We start from the raw sequence: 23,857 nt of genomic DNA on the forward strand, positions 1-23,857 counted from the left end.
AAAAGAAAGAGGATTTTAAAAAAAAAAGAAGAGAATGTGATCAGGCAGGAGACTAGAACAAAGCCATACACTAGAGATTTAGGGTATATTTTGATCTGTTAGAAGAAACCGTATCTCAAAATTTTAAGGAGAGAACAACTTATATATATAAGGGTAACTACTATGAAGGGATAGAATATGACTCTAAAAATGAAAAATAAAAAAGATTTTTTAAAAAAGAGATTGATAAAGTGTTGGTTGAAAAAGGGAAAAAGAAAAATTCAAAAAAAAAAGGAAAAAGAAAGTTAAAAAAAATTAACTTTGAAAGACTAAAGAATCATGGGGAAAAAGCCATGAATTCTATGTGCAGTATTTCCCTAGCGCTGGAGTTCTGCCAATCTCATTGATCAGTAAACTTGGTCTTGGCTCGCTGTTCTTGCTGATCTTCTGGGGGAGGGACCTGTTGCCGTGGTTCCCAAATGTCTTTGCCGGAGGTGGAATGGCCCCACCCTTGCCGGTCTGGGCTAAGTAATCTGCTAGGGTTTGCTCTCCGGAGATTTTGTTCCCTGCAAGTTTTCTGCACAGCTTTGGAGGACAAGAGTGAAAATGGCGGCCTCCCAATCTCTGCCGGAGGAGCTGAAAACTTGGTGTCCTGCTCCTCAGTGAGCCCCAGAGAAAAGCAATCACTCCTGTCTCCCCGGTCTCCGGCCACACTCCGTGCTCACCCAGCCTGTGACCCAGCATTTCTATCTCTGGCACCCGACTCGGTGTGGAGTCTTCAAACCCAGAAGATCCCTGTGGTGCACTCCCATGCCGCCCCTCCCAGGGGAGGAAGGGGAGTCTCCCCAGATCTGCCGCTTGTTGGGTTCCTGCAGGAAGAACAGTGGCCCGACTGTGCCTCGGATCACGGTTTATGACAACCCCGAGCTGAGAGCCCGCGCCTTGGCTCCGTCTCTGCAGCCGGCTTCCCTGCTCCAATACCTGGGAGTTCTGCTGCACTCAGGCACCCCTAGTCTTCCTGTGACCCCAAGCGTCCTGAGACCACACTGTCCCGGAGGGTTCCACCTCCCGCTTAGCCACCAGAGTGACGTGCCTCGGCGGAGCAGACTTTTAAAAGTTCCGATTTTGTGCTCTGCTGCTCTATTACTTGCCAGAAGCGGCCGACGGAGGACCCCTCCCCTGCCGTCTATCCTCCTGAATATCTCCTCAGATTCACTTCTCTGCACGTCCTACCTTCCAGAAAGTGGTCGCTTTTCTGTTCAGAGAGTTGCTGCTCTTCTTTTCTTCAATCTCCTGTTGAGTTCGTAGGTGTTTAGAATGGTTTGATCCCTATCCAGTTGAATTCCTGGGACCAGACGAAATCCAGGTCTCCTACTCCTCCGCCATCTTGCTCCAAGGTATACAATCTTAGTTCTTAGTCTGAGGATACCCATGGGTTTGATACAGGAGATGTGGGAGAGTACTGATTACTGATTACTCAGAATGCCATCCCTTTACTTGTGTGGAGAAAAAAACTATAAAGAATTACATGAAAATATTAACAGTGGTTGTCTATCTATGGTGAGAGTTCAGGACAATTTCATTTGTACTTTTCCATGTTTTCAAAATTTACTATTATTAATACATATTGCTTTTATCCAAATATATGGCTGTTGGGTTAACATATGTTAAGATATATGTAGTGTATGTATATATGCCGTATACGTCAAAACATTTTGTATCAATATATATTTATATATAATTCTTACTTGGCTAATGTTTTCTCCAGATTCTTCTCAAGTTGCTGCCTTGGCTAAAACTGCCAGAATCTTTTTCAGACTCTTCTAGTGTTTACCAAACCATGAAATCTGGGTAGAATGTCTTTTCATGTGAGTGGGATTGGTTTTGCTTATGTGTTTTTATCATGAGAGGAATTTGCTGAGATTTGAGAATAGCGTGGAGACTTCTCTCCCCCATAATTGGTTTTATCTGTTAACTTTACAGAATGAGTAAATCTCACTATCTCTCTGCCATCTTTTCCAGGGAGTTCTTAGCCTCAAATTACAGTGAAACCTACTACTCCACAAGAGGAGAGGCCATCACCAGCTATCCTTCCACCATGGTATCTTATGGAACCTTCCTATTTCTCTTTTCTGAAATTTCCTCATGTGATTTTGAAACCCAATTTAGCTTTATACAAAGCTTCAGAAAATGTTATGTCAGAAATGAATCTTACAGGGGCGCCTGGGTGGCTCAGTTGGTTAGGCAACTGCCTTCGGCTCAGGTCATGATCCTGGAGTCCCGGGATCGAGTCCCGCATCGGGCTCCCTGCTCGGCAGGGAGTCTGCTTTGCCCTCCGACCCTATCCCCTCTCATGTGTTCTCTCTCATTCTCTCTTTCTCAAATAAATAAATAAAATCTTTAAAAAAAAAAAAAAAGAAAAGAATCTTACATTAAGTACTGTCATTGAGTTATCCTAGAATAGAAAACATGACCCTCCAGACTCTAAAGGAAGCTGATTACTGCCTAACAAGCAAATCAATGACTGTTAATGTATTTTTCTTTACTAAACTGACTTCTATGTACCCAAAAGGGTGTTAAGTCTGGAGGAAGGGCAAAGCAGTATACAAAAGCAGTATAAGACACCCTGATAAGATTGTCATCAAGCTAAATGGATAAAACCTAAAGACATGAAACAGTTTTAAAACCTACATCTAATTGACCCTTACATGAGTCATAGTCCCTGGCCTGGGACTTCTGATGCACCAACATTGAGGTCTTTCCTATTTCCAAATGAGTTTTTGTTCATTTATCATTAATATTATTCCAGTGGATACAAGTTCTACTTTTACAGTCTTCCTTCCCTTTCCTCTGTAGCCTTATTTTTTTTAACATTTTATTTCATTTTATTATTTTTTTTACTTTTTTTCCACTTTTTAAATTTTATTTATTTTTTTATTATTATTTTTTTAAATTTTATTATGTTATGTTAGTCACCATACAATACATCATTAGTTTTTGATGTGGTGATCCATGATCCATTGTTTTAGTATAACACCCAGTGCTCCATGCAGTACGTGCCCTCCTTAATACCCATCACCAGACCAACCAATCCCCCCTCTCCCCTCCCCTCTAAAACCCTGTTGCCTTCTAAACAAAGATGACATTGTTCTCTTTTATCAAAAGTATACTTTCTGAAACTTATTTCCTCTATGTAAGGCATGAGTCAACTATGAAATGTAAGTCATCATGCAATCTTTGTAAAATAGAAATGGAAGAAAACTGAATAACATTATTTTATGCAAGGGGTGGTTGTTGGCCTGTGAGGGTCTGAGGTCACATGGGATCATGCCACACATAGGCAGGAGTTGAACAGATGGATATAATGGGAAAGGTGATTACCTGACAGAACCACTGTAGGCAGAGCACCAAGTAGGGAGTGACAAGGATACCAACTTGACTGAAGCACAGCAGCAGGAGAGAAGGGCTTGAGGAGGCCTGGTTGGAGAGTGAGACTTAATTTTAGCAATCATCAAAAACATTGGTATGATTTCGTAGGAAACTGGAAGAAAATTATAATAACAACCCAAGAATGGTAGTTTGGTAGAAATTTTAGGATGGATTAAAGGAGAAATATTTATAAGGAAAAAGGTCACATTTCTGAGGCTGGATTCATCAACTAAGAGCTGCTAAATTTGTGAGGGAAGAATCCATATACTGCTTAACAAAATGTAATCATGCAATTAAAAGGATTCTAAAGGAGTTTCAAAATTTTCCAAATGACAGGATGCAATGAATGAATACATGAATATGTGTACAATTTGTGACAATGAAATGCTGATGTATTGTGAACATAAAATATGGATAAGTTAATATTTATGTAATATGAATATGTGTACTTATATCAATTGCCTCTTCCTCTATTTTAGGATCACTGTTTTTACCAAGGATCCATCATACATGAATTCGATTCTGCTGCCAGTATCAGCACATGTAATGGTCTGAGGTATTGCACAAGTATCTAGTTTGTTTATAAGTTTGCTTAATGGATTTTCAGAGACATTTGCTTCTCATCTAACAACCCTATAAATAGAAACATTAATGGGAAAAAGCTACTGTATATTTTCACCATGAATATCCATTCTAGCCCATTGTTACGTTCATTTTTGACAAAAAGATGTCTAATGCACAGCCCTAAGCAAGACAAGTTTTTCAGTATACGATCAAGGGATTCAGAGTTAGAAGACTGCTGGGAATCATCTAGCCTGTTCTCTCATGTTAGAGACACTGAAATCAGAGACTTGCCTCTGAGCATCCAATTTGCTGGTGATAGAATTCAATCCAAAAACCAGGCTTCCTGATTCTAGTCCTGTGAATCACCACACAACATTTCACACATTTTTAATAATCAGGAGTTAGAGTCTTTAGAAATTAAAGTTAGAAGTAAAACCTATTTCAGTTCTCTGTAGATCTTGGGCTTAAGAGTAAAGGAGGAAATGTGGGGTAAAGGGTAGAAGAACAAGAAACTTCCACCTTCATGTATGTGTACTTTACTTGAGTAGATCCCAATATATTCAAGAATAAGAACACCTTTAATGATAAAATTTCTAGATAATAGTTATTTTACTGTCATATATTTACTCTACAATTAATGCATGATGGACATAAAAGATTCACAAAATGTTTGCTATAACTCTGAGACTTCAAAGTAGGAATTGAACTGTCAAGTTTCTGAAAATCTAGATGAGTTGACTCTTACAAAAGTTATTAATTCAAAGGCCACATGTCACTTCATCTTTTTATCACTCAGAATACCTGAATACATGCTCATGAGGCCTTGGTCTTATAGTTTCCATTCTTAAATAGGTGAAGTCAATAAAATGGAACAAAAGAATAATTGTGAGAAATATAGAGGTAAAATGGAATACATCTTGAACATACATCACATTTCCATTTTCTGTAGGGGATTCTTCAGGGTATATGACCAAAGGTACCTCATTGAACCAGTAAAATATTCAGATGAGGGACAACATTTGGTGTTCAGATATAATCCAAGGATACAGTATGCTGCCAATTATTCTTGCACAGAACTCAATTTTACCAGGACAAATGATTCAAAGGATGATATTAAAATCATGGAAGACCTCAAAATAGAAGTAAGTGCTTTATTTTTAAATCATCTTAATGCCAGGAAAAATGTCTCTTATTTCCTTTTTTATTTCAAAACAGAGAGATGAGCCCAACTAATGAAGTGTATGTGCTACCTGAGTCTTACTCTTCATTGTTTGAAATCTAAAATGTCAAACATTTTTTTACCATTTTTTTTTTTTACTATTACCATGTTCATTCCCAGGGCACCTGGGTGGCTCAGTTGGTTAAGTATCTGCCTTCAACTCGGGCCATGGTCCCAGAGTCCTGGGATGGAGCCCCGCATCAGGCTCCCTGCTCAGCAGGGAGTCTGCTTCTCCCTCTCCCTCTGTCCCTTCCCCTACTTGTGCTCGTGCTCTCCCTCTCTCTCTAATAAATAAATAAAATCTTTAAAAAAAAGAAAAAGAAAATGTTCATTCCCTACAGTAAATCTTAATTCGTCCCATCAAATTTTAAGGAAAGGGAATATTTACAACCATACATAGAGATTTATAGCATTAGGGCTATAAGTGGTGGAAAGAATGAAATTTGCAATGTCTTGAAAGCTCTCCTAGATAATGTCTTCCCTCGTCTTCACTGCCATTTTTTCAGTTGGGGGGAGTTGATGATAAGTCAGGTCTCCCCCTTTCATCAGTCCAAATATTCTAATTATTAATTATTAAAGATAAGTAAGTAATAGCAACTTCAGTTTCTGGTGGGATGACTGCACAATGAGAGTCCTCTGTGTTTTAGGCTTTCCTGTACAATTAGTTCATATCACTTCAAATCCCCAGTAGGTGTTAGCCTTTAAGATCCATGAGTGCCCATCTTCTTCACATATCCATGGTCCAGATTGTGTCGGAAACTTACTAGGTGCCTAACAGATGTTTCTGATTTACTCAATCAATTGATACATAATTACTTAGTTCACACACAGAATGACTTAGTTAAATCTTTGTACAATATGCCTCTGGTTTATACTCAGATAATATGCATGTATCTCAATGCATAACACTGAGAGCTGAAAACAGAATTTTCTGGAATTGGTGACTTATAAAATAAAAGATCTATAATATAAATGTATAACTTTTATACATTTCTTTGGAATTGAGGCTACTGTAAAGTAAGAGATTGGGAGACAGGAAAGGAATAGAAGGAGTACAGTCAGTCCTACTAGCCAGTCATTCCTATGTTTTGTTCTCCACTATTGGTAAGTCTTTTTTATATGAGCTTACTTAGTAAGCATTTACTTTATAAGTAAAAAAAAAAACTAAACATTAAAAAATGTATTCATTATTCTTTATTTATAACTCTTCTATTTATTTATTTAGAGTATAACACACAATGTTACATTAGTCTCAGGTATACAACATAGTGATTCAACATCTCCATACATCATGCTACACACCACAAGTGTAGCTACCATCTTTCACCATACAATGCTACTAAATACCATTGACTATATTCCTCTGCTGTGCCTTTTATTCCATGACTTATTTGTTCCATAACTGGACACCTGGGTCTCCCACTCCCCTTTACCCATTTTGCTCATCCCTACACCCCCTCTTCCCTCTGGCAACCATCAGTTTGTTCTCTGTATTTATAGGTCTGATTCTGGTTTTTGTTTGTTTATTCATTTTGAATTTTAGATTCCGCATATGCGTGAAATCATATACTATTTGTCTTCCTCATTCTGACTTATTTCACTTAGCATAATACCCTCTAGATCCACTCATATTGTTGCAAATGGCAAGATTCCATCCTTTTTTATGGCTGCATAATATTCGTGTGTGTGTGTGTGTGTGTGTGTGTACTACATTTTCTTTATTCTTTCATCTACCGATAGGTCCTTAGGTTGCTTCCTTATCTTGGCTATTGTAAATAATGTTGCAATAAATATAACTCTTATTTTACCTGAAAGACTAAACAAAAAAGGAAGGATATTCAAATATTGAATATTGTTTCAGGTTTATTAAAATCTGATATACAGGGGCACGTGTTTTAATAATACATTGGGTTTTATTTAGATAAATTCCTGGAATTATTAGTTATACTCCTGTACCTGACTTTCCTGTATCAATAATATTAACATTTCTTACCATGAAAATTTTAACTTAAAACATTAAAATGAGGAACATTAACCATACTTCATTAAATTTTTCATAAATTTCCAGAATGTCCATGAAGAAAAGTATGTTGAACTGTTCATTGTTGCTGATGGTAATGTGGTAAGTTTTCAGATGAACATTTGCTCTTCATTTATGCTTATAAAACTATAGTTGTGATCCTAAAAAAGAGGAAAAAAAAGTATTTTAATAAGAAGTCCATTTGGGCTTAATGTTGTTTTTAGCTTCCCCAAACAGATTTATATAAGAGATGATAAGGTCCTTTGGCAGTATAGCAGACTAAGCCAAAATAGAATTCTCATCCCTATTATGAATATATGGAAATGATGAACAAAGTATACAAAATTGAAAATATGTGCACAAACTATAGTTTAGCTCAGGAAAAAAAACAAAAACAAAAAAAAACACAAGAAACCTCCAAGTACTAAAAATGAGAAGAGAACCTCTGTCAAAGTAGTAAGTAAAATTCAAAGGCTTGGTGACATGTAATATATAGAACATATTGCATAATGCCCAGAGCCATAAAGAGCTGCCCCATCTCTGAAAAGAGAACTGGAGAATCTCTCTCCACTGAAACTGTAAAGAGAAAGGGAATGTTCTGTCTGTCTGTAACAATGGGCAGGGAACATATTATGCATGAGAAAGCAGAAATCCTAAACTTGTGTCATGCAATGATGTGGAGCATGATATATTTTTCTTTAGATACAGAAATGCCAAGCAAAGCTTTCAACATAAAAACTGATTGAAAACTTGATAAACTGTTAAAGCTCAAGTCAAAAATGCCCTATAAAGATATTTTCATAATCCAAGATAAAACTAATCACATGAGGAGGAATCAACCAACATAATGGGAAGTAGAATAAGTTCTCCAAGAACTGAAAATTATCCACTGATATTTCAGATTATACACCTAACAAGAAAGTAGGAAAAGATATGCAACAAGAAATAACAGAGTTACAGGGAGAGTAAGGTTTTTTAGTTCCCCTCCAGTAGGAATGTTGGAGTTTTTTTCTCCAAAAGTGAGAATCAGATACATTTATTTTTACTGTCAATAAATTTTCTTTTGACAGATTAACTGAAAATTTTAGCCATCCTAATAAGACAAAATAAATGAGATCTACGTTAATTTAAAAGAAAGACACACATTGTTGCATTTTTTTAAAAAAGGAGAAACTTCAGTTATCCATTTTTTTAAAAAGGTAATTGGTAAAATTTAGGCATCAGATAGGCTTACATTAACATGTGTTTGAGAACATGTTAACTAACTTTTAAAAGTGCTAAAATAAGCTTTCTTTATAATAATTTATTAGAAAGAAGTAAGAACGATGTATTAAATTTAATATTTACCCCAGATACCAGGTAAAGGTTTGCTTGATATTATTTTAGGGGCATTAAACTGGACTTTTACATGCATAGCTCTTACATATGCTGCCTTAATATTGTCTTTAAATATTTAAGGGGTGTTTTTTGAGAAGTTCCTATAGTAAATCATCTATTTTCACTTAACAAGTAGCTAATGATTGTCTAATATACTAGATTCTGAGTGTTAGATATATATATTTATATTATATATGCACGCATGCATACATGCATGTGTTAGCTGAGTATAAAGAGCAACAGCAAGAACAATGTAGAGTTAGTGTATTCTGGTAAGATGGAATAGAAAAACGAAAGCAACTTTGGGAAAATATTTCAAGGTACTGACATATTTTGAAGACAGTATGATGAATTTTAATCAGCTAAATAGAGTAAGGATATGGATGTATACACCCAGATATAACAAGTTGAAAGAATAAGCAGAACACAAGTGTCTATATGCTGGGGAAGACTAGCCATATAATAAAGACTTGTCAATAGAATGCAAAGACCCCATACCCCTTTCTTTCCCATACCCCCATGGGTGGATATCACTGACTGATAAAGTATCCTATCACTGTGATCTCTAAGATAGGCTCAGGATCTTTCTCAACTATGTATTTTAGGCAAGCACTACCAATTGGTCACTAAGAATCCTGGTGTGAAACTATATTTGCCATCCAGAACTTAAGGGGATGGTGGAAAAAAAGACACCTCTGTACAATAAAACACTAGGAGTGATAGGGTATTAGCAACCAAGGTGATAAGAAATTTCTTAAAAGACAAAGTGTTCAATATTAAAGGTAGACAAGATGACCAGGAAGATGAGGAAAATGTGTTCAACAGATTGGATAACTAGGAGGCCATTTATGTTCCTGTCAAGAATAGTTTTAATGAAATAGAGGCAGTTAAACTAATGAATAGTAGATTGAGGAATGAATGGGAAATGAGAAGTGAGGAGAGTCTAATGTTATATCTTTGAGGTATTTAGATATATGAGATAACAGGAGAGCAATGGAGCAAGTAACTGGAGGATACTTGCAGGATTCAGAAAAGCCATGTTTCTTTTACTCTTTATTATGAAACAAGCTTGATCATTTGGCATTTATCCCTACAGGATACTTTTGTTATTTTTATAAGGTATATTTTATCAGGTCTAAATTGATCATGCTAAGAACAAGGTCCTGATGGCACAAATGGAAAATCCATTTGTTAGAAGGGGAAAAAAGACAGAATAGGCTGGAGGAGGAAAGTCCACTTTGTCTTCTCAGCCTTTCTCTGGAGAGAAGGGGGAGCCACAATTTCCTGTCTTTCTCCATCACATCTCTGGCTTTAGGGTGGTCCTTGATTACATTCCTTAGTTTGTGACAACCATGAACAAAAGAAGGGCTGATAAAGTATCTGCTTTATTTGCAATATAATGGTTTCTGTAGAGCTTTAATAAGTTTTGTTTCATCAGCATGATAAATATGGACTCTAAAGAACACTTATTAGTTGGTTTAATAAATCAATGTACTGTAATATATTGTAATGTGAAAAGGGAATAAGGTTATGAAGAAAACCTTAAAGTAGTGCTAAGCTGAAGCATGTCATTAGAAACTGCTATATCTAGTTATTTGATATCAAAAATATAATTCTGTATAATTTGCCCAGATTTTTAGCTGGCCAGAAAGATTGCCAATAAGTTCCCCCCACCCTTGGAAATATCTCATAGTGAGTGAAGTATTTTGTTGAGTTTTTATTCATCTCCTATTATTAATGAATGTTGATCTGATGTTTTATTTCCAGTATCAAAGGAATAATCATCCTCACACTAAACTGAGGAACAGAATTTGGGGAATGGTCAATTTTGTCAACATGGTAAGATCTAATACAGTTTGAATCAAGCTAAAAGTGCAAAATAGAAGAAACCTTTTAAGATAGATAGCTGTTGGATTTTGTGGTAATCTCGATATTGAGACAGCCCAAAATACAAAAATTCACCATGTGTATTAATTAGCCAAAATCCATGAAAAATTCACAGCAATAAATGAACCACAGCACTGAAGCTTTGGTTTTCTAAGTAAATGACATTTAATATTTAAGGAGGTTTTAAAGATTGGTTACTAATCACAAAATTTATAAAGCACTGTATAAAGAATATTCATATTATTGCATAAATCAAATCCATTAATGCATTTAAAATCACTGTTCTATAACCTAGCATTGTTGGAGAGCTTGTTTCTGCTTCACCCTCAACTTCAGGTCTTTATCAAACGCCAATGATCAATGTCTCCACTCACATTCTTATCTCTTCCTCAATAGTAATCTGTTCTTATTTGTTACTCAGTGATTGCTAGCCTAGTTATGGGACCCAGAGTGTTTTCTTGCCCTGATCTATCCTGTCTCAGGAAAGCTCTGTCATCCATGGGTCTTTGGGTAGATTATTCTCACTGTGTTCTTCCTTCATTGGTAGGAGACATTGAATGCTCTGACCTTAGGACAGCTTCCTGCCTCTCCTCCAGGGGCAGAAGGTTTTTTTTTTTTCTTTTCTTTCCCTTTTTTTCAGCAATAATCAGTTTTCACTTGAGTTCTGGGAACATAAAAAAAATGCCCCACTCAACAATTGATATGTCATCCAGACAGATAACCAATAAACAGTGGTTTTGAACAACAGTATAGACCAAATGAAGCCAACAGGTATATACAGGATATTCCATCCAAGAGCAACAGAATACACCATTTCTTCTCAAGAGCAGATGGAATATTTCATAGTATATTATATAGCAGGCCACAAAGCAAACCTCAACAAATTCAAAAAGATGGAAATTATATCAAGTACAATGACAGCAAGATTACTGGAAAATTTATAAATATGTGGAAATTAAAGAACACATTCCTGAACAACAAATGGATCAAAGAATAAATGAAAGGTAAAATCAAAATAAAATCTTGATACTAACAAAAATGGAAACAAAACATATCAAAACTTATGAGATGCAGCAAAAGCAGCTCCAGGAGGAAAGTTTGTAGTTGTAAATGCATACATACATCAATTAAAAAGAAAATAGCAAATAAACAACTAAAGTTATACCTTAAGGAACTACAAAAAGAAGAACAAACTAAGCCCACAGTTAGCACAAGGAAAGAAGTAATAATGAGATTAGAACAGAAAAAAAATATTGGCAGAAGCTTAGTGCCTTTGTGTCTTTGGAGAATAAGAGTCTGGTAGGTTTAAAGATGTTCCCAAAGCAACAGTTTTTCCTGTCCTTCAGGCCTATACCACAAAGGGAGGGTCTCTCTAGTCTCCCACTCTGCCCTCCATGGTTTAATACACATCCAGAGGAGGCTCATGGAGAAGATTCTGAGAGTAGGTGTGAAATTCCTTATGTCTGTGTCTTTCAGAAGGTCTTACATGCTCATTTTATCCCACACTTACCCTTTAGCAATTCCTTACAAATGTCTTGTGAATTCTTCTTATGTCTTATATGGTGCTCAGCATCTCTTTTTATCATGCTCTGCCACTGGGAGATGCTCTCGTACCATCTCTCCCCACAGGAGGAAATCTTTCCTTAGATTTCAGGCTACTATTTGCCCTGTTTACCTCAACTAACTAATGGTCTGATATATGACTTTGTAGATTCTCTGGCTTTTTCTTTTTGTCAGGGTAGAAGCAACATTCTTTCCAACTTTATACATCTTAGCCAGAAGTAAAATTTCTCCGAACTTTAAATCTATGTCTATGGAAATTAAAAATCCTCCCCATATTATTCTAAAACGTAGGGACAATGTGGAGTGGAATGGTTCTATCTCATAGTTATCTCCGTTTTCTCCTGTTTCTTTTTATTGATTGATTGATAAGGGTTTTTGTAAGTTTATTCATGACTTGGGTCTAATCCTATTTTTCCAATAATTCTTTCAGGTTTTGTAACCATCTTTTGTCCTATCGAGGTTTTTAGGCGTTTTTTTCCAGTTTTATTGAGAAATAACGGACATACACTGCTGTATAGTATATGGCATACAGCATAATGGTTTGAGTTACATAAATTGTGAAATGATTACCACAGTAGGTTCAGCTAACATCTATCTTCTCAAATAGATACAATGAAAAGAAAAACCCAAAAGAATAAGGGAAAAAAAAATTCTTGTGATGGGAACTCTAAGTATCCACTCTTTTAAAAACGTTCCTATCCATCATACAGCAGTGTTAGCTGTAGTCATCATGTTGTACTCTCTAGTACTTATTTATCTTATCCCTGGAAGTTTGTACCTTTTCACCACTTTCCTCCAATTTCCCCTTCTCTCTACACACCACCTGTGGTAACCACAAGTCTAATAACTTTTCCTATGAATTTTTTTTTTGTTTTTTAAAAATTCCATATGTAAGTGAGATCATATAGTGTTTGTCTTTCTCTGTCTGCCTATTTCACTTAGCGTAATACCCTCTAGGGTAATCTATATTATCAAAAATGGTAGGATATCCTTGATTTTTTATGGCCAAATAATATTCCACTGATGTATCTACTACAACGTCTTCCATTCATCCATTGATGGACACCTAGACTGTTTTCATGTTTTGATTATATAATAATGCTTATATAAACATAGGAGTGCATATATCTTTTTGAATTAGTACTTTTGTTTCCTTTGATATGTTCCCAGAAGTGGAATTGCTGGATCATATAATAGTTATTTTTTAAATTTTTGATGATCTTCCATACTGTTTTCCATAGTGGCTATACCAATTTACAATCCCACCAACAGTGCACAAGCGTTCACTTTTCTCTACATCCATACCGGTATTTGTTGTCTCTTGTTTTTTTTTTTTTTTTTTAGATTTTTTTTTTTTTTTTATTTGACAGAGAGAGACAGCGAGAGAGGGAACACAAGCAGGCGGAGTGGGAGAGAGAGAAGCGGGCTCTCCTCCGAGCAGGGAGCCCGATGCGGGGCTCGATCCCAGGACCCTGGGATCATAACCTGAGCTGAAGGCAGACGCTTAATGACTGAGCCACCCAGGCGCCCCTGTCTCTTCTCTTTTTTATGATGGCCATTCTAACAAGCATGAGACGATATCTCATTGTGATTTTAATTCACATTATCTTAATGACTAGTGATGTTGAAAATCTTTTCATGCACTTGTTGGCCTTTCATGTATCTTTTTTGAAGAAATGTCTATTCACTTACTTTGCCCATTTTTGAATTAGATATTTGTTTTTTTGAGTTAATGAGTTGTTTATGTGTGCCAGATATCAACCCCTTGTCAGATATATGGCTTGTAAATATATTTTCCCATTCCATAAGTTGTCTTTTCACTTTTTTACTGGTTTCTTTTGCTGTGCAGAAGCTTTTTAGTTTGATGCAGTCCCACTTGACTGTTTTCTTATTTTATTGCTTGTGCTTTAGGCATCATATCCAAACAATCATTACCAAGGCCCATGTCAAGGAGCTTTACTTCTATGTTTTCTTCTAGGATTTTCATAGTAAAACTCAATTTAAGTCTTTAATCCATTTTGAGTTAATTTTTGTGAGTAGTATAAGTTAGTAATTGTGTATTGTGAATACACAATTGACACAGTGCCATTTATTGAAGAGACTGTGCTTTCTATTAAGTATTCTTGACTTCCTTGTCAAATTAGTTGACTGTAAGGGACACCTGGGTGGCTCAATCAGTTGAGCTTCCGACTCTTGGCTTCAGTTCAGGTCATGATTTCAGGGTCATGGGATTGAGCCCCACATGGGGCACCACGCTCAGCAGGGAGTCTACTTCCCCTATCCTTCTCCCCTCCCCCCACTCACACACACTCTCTCTCTCTAAAATAAGTAAGTGACTCTTTAAAAAATATTAGTTGACTGTATATGCTTGGGTTTATTTCTGGGCTCTGGATTCTGTTCCATTGGACTATTTGTCTGTTTATATGCCAGTACCATACTGTTTTGATGACTTTAGATTTATAGTATAACTTAATATTAGTAAATGTGATGCTCCTGCTTTGTTTGTCTTTATCAGGATTTCTTTGACTATTTGAGGTGTTTTGTGGTTCCATATAAACTTTAGGAGTGCTTTTTCTACTTCTGTAAAAAATATCATTGGAATCTTGATAAAGATTGCATTGAATATATAAATGGCTTTCAAAAATATAAAATAAATGGCTTTCAGTAGTATTGATATTTTAACAATATTAATTCTTCCAATCTATGAACACAGGACAGCTTTGCATTTATTTATGTCTTCTTTGATTTCTCTTATCAACTTATCATTTTTAGCATAGGTATCTTTCACCTCCTTAGTTAAATTTATTCCTAAAATTTTATTGTTTTTGACGTTCATGTATATGGGATGAATCTCTTTATTTCTTTTTCAAAAATGTCTTTGTTATTGTACAGAAATGCATGTTTGCATGTTAATTTTATATCCTGTGACTTTACTGAATTCATTGATTAGATCTAACAATTGTTGGTTGTCTTTAGGATTTTCTATATTTAAAATCATGGCTGAAAATAGAGGCAATTTTACTGGTTCCTTACCAATTCTGATACCTTTAATTTCTTTTTCATGTCTGATTGTTCTAGCTAGGATTTCCAGTACTATGTGGAATAGGGAGGGGTGGTAACAGTGGACACTCATGTTCTTTTTTTTTTTTTTTTTTGAGAGAGAGATTGAATGCATGCAAGCTGGGAAGTGGGCAGAGAGAGAGAGGAAGAGAATCTTAAACAGGCTCCATGCCCAGTGCAGAGCCCAACACAGGGCTTGATCTCAACCCTGAGATCATGACCTGAGCCAAAATCAAGAGTTGGATGCCCCTGTTCTTAATCTTAGAGGAAAAGCTTTCAACCTTTCACCATGATGTTAGCTGTGGATTTGTCATAACTGGCCTTGATTATGTTGAGATATGTTCTTTCTATGCCTAATTTGTTAAGAGTTTTTTTTTATAACAAATGAAATGAATTTTGTCAATTTGAGATACAATTCTTATGATTCATTGCTTTCATTCTATTAATGTAATATGTCACATTCATTGGTTTGCTTATGCTGAATGATCCTCACACCCAAGGATAAATTGCACATGATCATGTGAATGATTCTTTTAACCTGCTGCTAAAATCAGTTTGGTAGTATTTTATGGAGAATTTTTCATTTATACTCATCAAGGGTATTAGCCTGCAGTATTCTTTTCTAATAATATCATTTTCTGGCTTTGGTATCAGGGTAATGCTGGCCTTGTAAAATGAGTTTGGGAGTGTTTCCTCCTCTTTGAGTTTTTTGGAAAAGTTTGAGAATGATTGATATTAATTCTTTAAATGTTTGGTATAATTCACCAGTAAAGCTATCTGGTCCTGGACTTTTCTTCATTAGGATATTGTTGATCACTGATTCGATCTCCTTACTAGTAATTGGTCTATTCAGAGTTTCTACTTGATTTGATCTTGGTAAGTAGTTTAGTTCCAAGAATTTTTGCATTTCTTCTAGGCATCCAGGTTTTGTCATATAGTTGTTCGTAGCAGGCTCTTATCCTTTAAATTTCTGTGGTGTCCATTGTAATGCCTCTTTTTTCATTTATAATTTTGTTGATTTTAGTCCTTTATCTTTTTCCTTGGTCTTAGCTAGGGTGTGTCCATTTTCTTCATCTTTTTAAAGAACCAACTCTTAGTTTGGTTAATCTTTTCCAATGTTTTTCTGTTCTCTACTTCATGTATTTCTCCTATAATCTTTATTATTTCCTTTCTTTGGCTAAGTTTGAGCTCTGTTGTTGTTGTTGTTGCTTATATAGTTCCTCAAGGTATAGAGTTAGGTTGTTCATCTAGGATCTTTCTTACTTCTTAATGTAGGCAATTATCGTAATGAACTTTCTTTTCTCTTAGAACTGTTTTTGCTGCATCTCATAAGTTCTTCATCCCAAAATGTTTCCATTTTCATTTGTCTTAAGGTCTTTTATTTCCCCTTTAATTTCTTCTTTGACCCATTGATTGTTCAGGAGAGTGTTGTTTAGTTTCCATGTGTTCATGAATTTTCCAGTTTTCCTCTTGTTATTGGTTTCTAGTTCCATGACATTATTTTCAGAAAAGATACTTGGTATGATTTTTCATGATTTTTGAATTTGCTTAGACTTGTTTTAAAACCTAACATATGGCCTACTCTAAAAAAATATTCTATGTACACATAAGAATATATATTCTGCTATTATTGGATAGAATGTTCTGTATACATCTGTTAGGTCCATTAGGACTAGGGTATTGTTCAAATGCACTGTTTACTTATTGATTCTCTGTCTGGATGATCTATCCATTGTCCAGTGTGGAGAATTAAATTTTTTTTTAAATTTTTCCTTTCAGTTCTCTTAGTTCTTGCTTTGTACATTTAGGTTTTCCAATATTGGGCACATAAATATTTACAGTTATGTCTTCTTGATGTGTTGACTCTTTTATCATTATGTAATGGCCTTTGTCTCTTTTTACCATTTTTAGTTTAAAATCTACTTTGATATATGTATAATTACCTTTGTTTTGGGGAGGGGTTATCATTTGCTTGAAATGTCTTTTTCCATCCCTTCACTTTCAGTCTATGTGTGTCTTTAGGGCTAACGTGTCTTTTGTATGTTGTATATTGTTGGATTTTGCTTTTTTTAATCCCTTCAGCCACCCTATGTCTTTTGATTGGAGAATTTAATTTGTCCATATTTAAAGTAATTATCGATAAGTAAAGACATACTATTGCCATTTTGTGAATTGTTTTCTGGTTATTTTACAGATCCATTGTTCCCCATTTTTTATCCTACTGTTCTTTTTTGTATTTTGGTGTCTTTGGTATTGGTATGCTTTGGCTTCTTTACTGTATTCTTTCGTCTAATTACCAGAAAATTTTCCCTTGAGATTATCATGAGGTTTACATAAAATATCAAACTTATCAGATCCTAATTTAAACTGATAACAATTTAACTTTAATAGAATTCATATACTTTACACTTTCCCTTTTTATCCTCCTTACCTTTTACATTATTGCTGTTTCAATTTATATTTTTTAATATTTTGTAACTAATAACATTGTACATATTGTATTTATGGGTTTTTTTGCTATGTTCATTTTTTTGACTTTTAAACTAGAGTTGTGAGTTATACACTGCCATTACCAAATTGCAGAATCTAATGATGACTATATATTTACCATTAGAAGTGAGATTTATGTTATCATTTTGTGTTTTTTATGATGTTAATGAGCATTTTTTACTTCTACTCAAAGAACTCCCTTCAGCATTTCTTCTAAGGCAGGTCTGGTGGTAATGAACTCCCTTCCTCAGCTTTTGGTTGTTCAAGAAAGTCTTTATCTCTCCTTCATTTCTGAAGGACACCTTTACCAGCCATTGTATTCTTGGTTGACAGTTTCTTTGATATTACATTATCTCTTTGCCTTAAAAGTTTCTGTTGAGACATCTGTCCATAGTCATATGGGAGCTCCCTTATATGTAATGCCTCTCTTTTCTCTGCTGCTGTTAAAATTCTTTCATCTTTGACTTTTGATGATTTAATTATAATGTATCTTAATGTAGCCCTATTTGGTTTAATCTATTTGTCTTTCAGGCTTCATGGATCTAGATGTCTATTTCTCTCCCCAGATTCAGGAAGTTTTCAGCCATTATTGTTTTAAATATACTTTCTATCCCTTTCTTTTTCTCTTCTCCTTCTAGAATTCTCATGGAAGCTTTATATTGTGTCTCATAATTCCAGTAGGTTTTCTTCACTCTTTTTCACTTTTTTTCATTTTGCTCCTCTCACTGGGTAATGTCTACTGTCTAATTCTTTCTTCCACATGGGTCAAACTTTTCATTTTGTTCATGCATTATTTTCCTAATTTTATTTAGTTGTCTGTCTGTGTTTTCTTATAGTCCACTAAACTTCCTTAGAGGAGTATTCAAATTGTGTCCCTGACAGTTTATAGATCTCTGTTTCTTTATGGTCAGTTATTGGAGCTTTATCAGTTTCTTTTGGTGGAGTCAGATTTACCTAATTTTTCATGATCTTTGATTCCTTACACTGGTACTGCACATTCAGATAACAGGGAGTCTCTTCCAGATGTATAGATTTTCTTTGGCAGAGACAGTTCTTTACCAGTCAGCTCAGTTGGGTTTCTGTGTGTGTTTGCAGATAATGTCTTTGGGAAGATTGGGCTTGCTACTATGGTCTATTTTTGGATGAGACAACTGTTTGAGCTCTGAGGATGGAGATGCAGGTCTATTTTTGGATGAGATAACTGTTTGAGCTCTGAGGATGGAGATGCAGGCTTGGTTCCCCTGCTAAATGAGGATGCAGGATGGACTCCTCAGTTGCCTGAATTTTTTGGTCAGGCTTACTAGATGTTTGGGACTGGGTATTATATTCAATAATGGATGGGACTATAAATTAGCTTCCCTGGACAAGGCCATGTGACTATACAGCTCATTGTTTGGGGGCCCAAAGCAGGCCATAATATCCATGGAGTTCCCTGATCAGACAACGACACCAGTTTTGTTCTACAGAGGAAGTCAAGGGCTGTGCTCTCTGTCCAAGTGTCATTTGTATATAACACTGTTAATTGGGCTACACAGCTTCCCATGTGCTCTGGTTAGGCTGCCCGGTTACACAGACTGAAGACTAGACAGACTGAAGACTATATTCAGTGATGAGCAGGATTATGAATTAGACTCCCTGCCCTCGTGCAGTGGGAGAAGCAGCTCTAAAACTGGAATATATCTTTGTTGTCTTGATTTAAGCTGAACTGCCCCCCAAGGTCATCAGCCAAACAACACCACTGGCTTTGCTCTGCAGACTGTGGGCTATGTCTGCTTTTCTCTTGTGCCTTTCTTGAGTTTTCTGGGCTGCACAGCTTTCAGGTGTCTTACCAACCTTCAGTCAGATGGGACAAAAAGGCACTCTTCACTGTGGGTAGGGTATAGCTCATCTCCCTTGCCTGGGTGGCTACTCCAGGCAACTCTCAATTTCCCGAACAGGCTCTCCAGTTAGAAGGTGCCAGAAGCTACCCTCAGCCTTGGCTAAAAATTAGTCCTCCTGCCTGTGTGTAGCTCAGGAAGCCTTTACACCTGGTATAGGTTTCTCCCACTATCTGAGAGTAGAGTATTCCTATTAAATCTTTCATAGGCCAAAATAGCATAAAGCTAAGAAGCAATTACTATTAATTTATATGGGAATGTTTCTGAGCTAAAAAACAACTTCTCTTAGGCTTTTCTGGTACCTTAGGACACATCTTGCTAATCAATGCACAAAATAAATTGAGATAAAGCACTGATGCCCACAGACACACTTCAAAGCTATGGTGGCTTGATGCTGAGATTCTGAGTGTGGTCCCTGGAGAAAGAGCTTGGCAGTGCCACCTACCTGAGGTGTGTGCTGCCTCTATAATGGCTCACCACAAAACAAACACTGAGCATTATTTTTGCTTTTTGCCCTTTCTCATAAAAGCAAAAATCCTCTTCAGATTTCTTTTGTTCAGTGAAAACAGATTTTTTTTTTCTTTTTTTTCAGTCAGCCAGGAACAGTTATTGAAAACAGATTTTAATGTAGGTCTTTTGTGAAAGTAAAATAGCATAACACAAACTCAAAAATCAATTGACTTTTTTCTGAGAGTAATCAACTCTATCCACCCATCTCTTGGCTCAAGCCACCATTGGTTCACACAGCTTTCAGGAATGTCACTAGATCTTTTGGTCAGATGGAACCAGAAGACTCTCCCCACAGTGGGTGGGGCTATGTCTCAGTTCTCTTGCCTGGGCTACTCCCAATTTCCCAGTCTTTGATAAGAAAAGGCCAGGAGCTACTCTTGGCTTTGTGTGGAATTAATCCCCCTGCCTGTGTGTAGCATGGAAGGGCTCATGCCTGGTACTGGCCTTGCTCTGAGGGTGATCTGCTCTGCTCCTCTACCTCTCAGCTCAAGCTCCTCTTGTCCTGTTTCTTATATTTTGCAATTGTCTTTATCACTACCCTAACACTGATACAAATATAAGACTCAGTCTTTCTCTTTGGGTTCGATCGCCAAATAAACATAAATACAAAACTGGTGCATATTACTGAACTTTTACTAAAGATTTTCAGTTTAGATTGGGAAGTCATACTGATCCTTTATCCTTCACAGTGCCCATACTCATTATTTTACTGCATCCTCTCTCATTTATTTTCATGCCTTTATCCCTTTATCTCAGAAATTTCAAAGTTTTTTTCTCTACTGTGAAGAGTGAATTGACTCTTCACAATCTCCCAAATATGTATATCCAAACCCATCCAAGCATTCCATAGATGCAGCATGGTTTTATTTTATAGGGTATGTTCTCACTAGAAGAGAGTGCCTTAGTAGGATGACAAATGGTAACTGTTGTTTCCATTTTGTACTTTCTCCAGTTTTATGGACCTAAAGCCTACCCAGGAACTGTAGAGACTCCAATGAGACCAGGTTAAAAAAAAATTCTTGTTCTGTGGGACCTGACTCAAGGTTTATTCCACAATAAGGTCAGGGTCAAAAGGAATGGACATTACAGGCTCCAATATGGATTTGAGATCATGATTTGACTAAAAGTCTAACTTCATGATTGTTTAAAGGAAGCTTAGTTCTCAGGCTTATGAAATGGCTTTGTTGGGTTATTACATTGACACATGAAATTCAATATATTCATATTATGCAGGTTAAGAAAAGTAGAAAATTAACACAATGTTATTATAGCCATGATGTATCACACTTCTTAATAACTGATTGCATCCTCTTCTAATATTGTGTGAGTGACCTCATCATTAACTCAGTGTTCATCGTTCTTCATTCTTTCTTTCAACCCACTTTGTACTGGCTGTTATGAAATATAAAATTTATATAACATTTTTTTGTCTCAAAAATCCTCATATAATATTTGCTTCAACTCTGTCTTCTTTTGTGCTGGCATCAAAGTATCTACCAACTTAGTGTTTACAAAAGCAAATGGAAATGAGGTAAAAAGGCTTTTGAGCTATAGCTATTGGTTTTGAGCTATCTCCAAAAAGATTTCTCAGACAACAAAGTAGTTCCAAAAAATCAAACAAAATATGGCAGCTAAGCTGGTTTTTGGTTTTTGAAAACCAGTATCAACATTCTATTCTGCCATAGAACCAACTAATGACTTAAATAGAGAAATAAAGAAAGAAGATTCATCCCTCTATGTGCCACTATTAGTAAATTCAAATCTTCAGGTCAGTTATAATCTCAGAGCTTTACTAACTTTTTTATGCTAGACACATCTTGAGCCCAGTGTCTGTAAGGTTTATCATATTCAAAGGTAATCAGATCTTTTATTTCAGTTAAGTTTTTTTGTTGGTCATGGCAATTCACCCAGTATTCTGGGCAATTTACACTACATTCTGTTTCAATATAGCCATTTGTAAAATAAGGCCTACACTTTTTGTTTATGTACCTCACATGTTAGAATTACTTTTTTTTTTATTGTAGAGGAATATGGTAATGATGAAGGATCCTTCTGTAACTTGACTCTATGAAAATTTATTTCTGCTTTGACAGATTTATAAAACCTTGGACATTCATGTGACATTGGTTGGCCTTGAAATGTGGACAAATGGAGATAAAATAGACATAGATTCAAATATAGAAAATACCTTATTGCGTTTTTCAACTTGGCAAGAAATAATCCTGAAAAAAAGGAATAATTTTGATCATGTTCTATTACTCAGGTATGTAAGTGCTCTATTTTCCTGCATATTTTAGGTGGACTATAAAAAAGAAAAGAAAACAAAACAAATGAACAGCAACAAAATACTTTTTAAAACAGCTGACTTTTGCATGGTACACAGTGACAAAATGTATGTCTAGCTATACATAAAATTTTGAAATGAAATTTTTAATAATCTTTCTTTCTAATAGTGATTGATACTAGAAAGCAGACATATGATATATTTACATTTCTGGTCATGGCTGAAAATGTCATTAGATAAGTAATGTACTTTTAGAATCAATTTACTTATCAGCATCCAGCCCTAACTCCCTTAATTCTTACATGCTATGCCATTCCAAAACTCCCCAAAACCCACCTTTCTGGGAAAGCACCTCATTCTCTGGAAATTTTCCCTCAATGAAGTATCTCTATCCAATGAATAGCACTTCAAGAGCATCTCCTCTACTATTCATTATGGTGGATAACTAATCCGCCACAGCTTTAATATTCCTAAGTAAATAAAGGTTTGGATTTATCTACAATATTAGGTCATTCCTAAGAAAGCGGAGTGATTTTTTATCATTTTTGTAATTCAAAATAACTACCACACTACTCAGCCTATTAGGAAATGATAAATAATTGTGGAGCTGAACTGACTTTAACCTTGTGTTAATCATAGTTCTGTTATCCTAATTAAAGTATGAAAGCACAACTTTGGAGCAATGGAGTCTTTTAGCAGTTTTTCTGGTGCTCTTAAGGCTACTATGTAACAATCGTACCCACTTTACCTACTTCATCTTCCTATAATAGCAGTGTTTCTTAAGGTCTGCAAACACATCCTACAAATGTGCTTCCTAGCATTATCTAAATGTTCTTTCAGTTTGAACTAGGAACTGTGAACCTTCCAAAGCCTATAGATGGAGATTGGGTCCAGCTCTTTGGCAGATTGATGAGAGTGAACCACATCTCTAAAGTAATATCATTTCTGATTTTCATAACTGGGATGGCCCACAGTTATCTCCAGGGGATAGTTGTACCTGACTTGGACTCAGATATTCATGCACTAGTATGCACCACAATTATAGAGGTTAAAGTAAAATATCACCATAACCTTCATTGTGCACAAGATTAGCCTCTTTGCCTATACCTTGGACATGTATTTTAAAATACTTAATAAATTAGTCTAGAAATATTACACGGCTATAAGCGAAAAACTTTTTACTTTCATGAATGTCCCTTATTCTGAGCAGTAGTTTCTCACAACAATAGTTATGTCTGCAAATAAGGAAATGAGAAAAGTGCTCCTAAATATCTAATTGGACATCATATTTGGGACTTCTTATGTGTTCAGTTTTTGTATGTCTTCTCATCTATATTCACATAGCACTAGAAGTGGTAAGACAATCTATATGGCATTTTCATGTTGTGATTTTTGTTTTCAAGTGACCATGAGCAAATTCAGAATCCAGATTGTGCTTGCTCTGAGGTTGCATCTCCATAAGTGGTATTTTTCCAAGATCTCCAGAGTCTAGGAAGACCAAAATTCTAAATTCCTCCAAGATACTAGGCAAACACTGAGACAAAAATGTAGGACATATCAATAGTAAAGAAAGAAATATTTATAATAATTTATAATAA

At 35.7% G+C, this 23,857-nt stretch overlaps 1 protein-coding gene across 1 annotated transcript in view; it reads left to right on the forward strand.

Moving 5' to 3' along the window:
• ADAM7 (ADAM metallopeptidase domain 7) overlaps positions 1-23,857 on the forward strand; it is an 84,458-nt gene that overhangs the window by 29,308 nt on the left and 31,293 nt on the right. Inside the window, exons 5-10 of the mRNA XM_081810298.1 lie at positions 2,002-2,080; positions 3,888-3,964; positions 4,922-5,114; positions 7,260-7,313; positions 10,356-10,427; positions 22,069-22,238. Of these exons, the coding sequence (XP_081666424.1) occupies positions 2,002-2,080; positions 3,888-3,964; positions 4,922-5,114; positions 7,260-7,313; positions 10,356-10,427; positions 22,069-22,238 (645 nt within the window). The remainder of the gene's footprint in view (positions 1-2,001; positions 2,081-3,887; positions 3,965-4,921; positions 5,115-7,259; positions 7,314-10,355; positions 10,428-22,068; positions 22,239-23,857) is intronic.

This window comes from Leptonychotes weddellii, chromosome 2 (assembly GCF_054177405.1).
Source record: "Leptonychotes weddellii isolate Sample4059 chromosome 2, ASM5417740v2, whole genome shotgun sequence".
Lineage (NCBI taxonomy): Eukaryota > Metazoa > Chordata > Mammalia > Carnivora > Phocidae > Leptonychotes > Leptonychotes weddellii.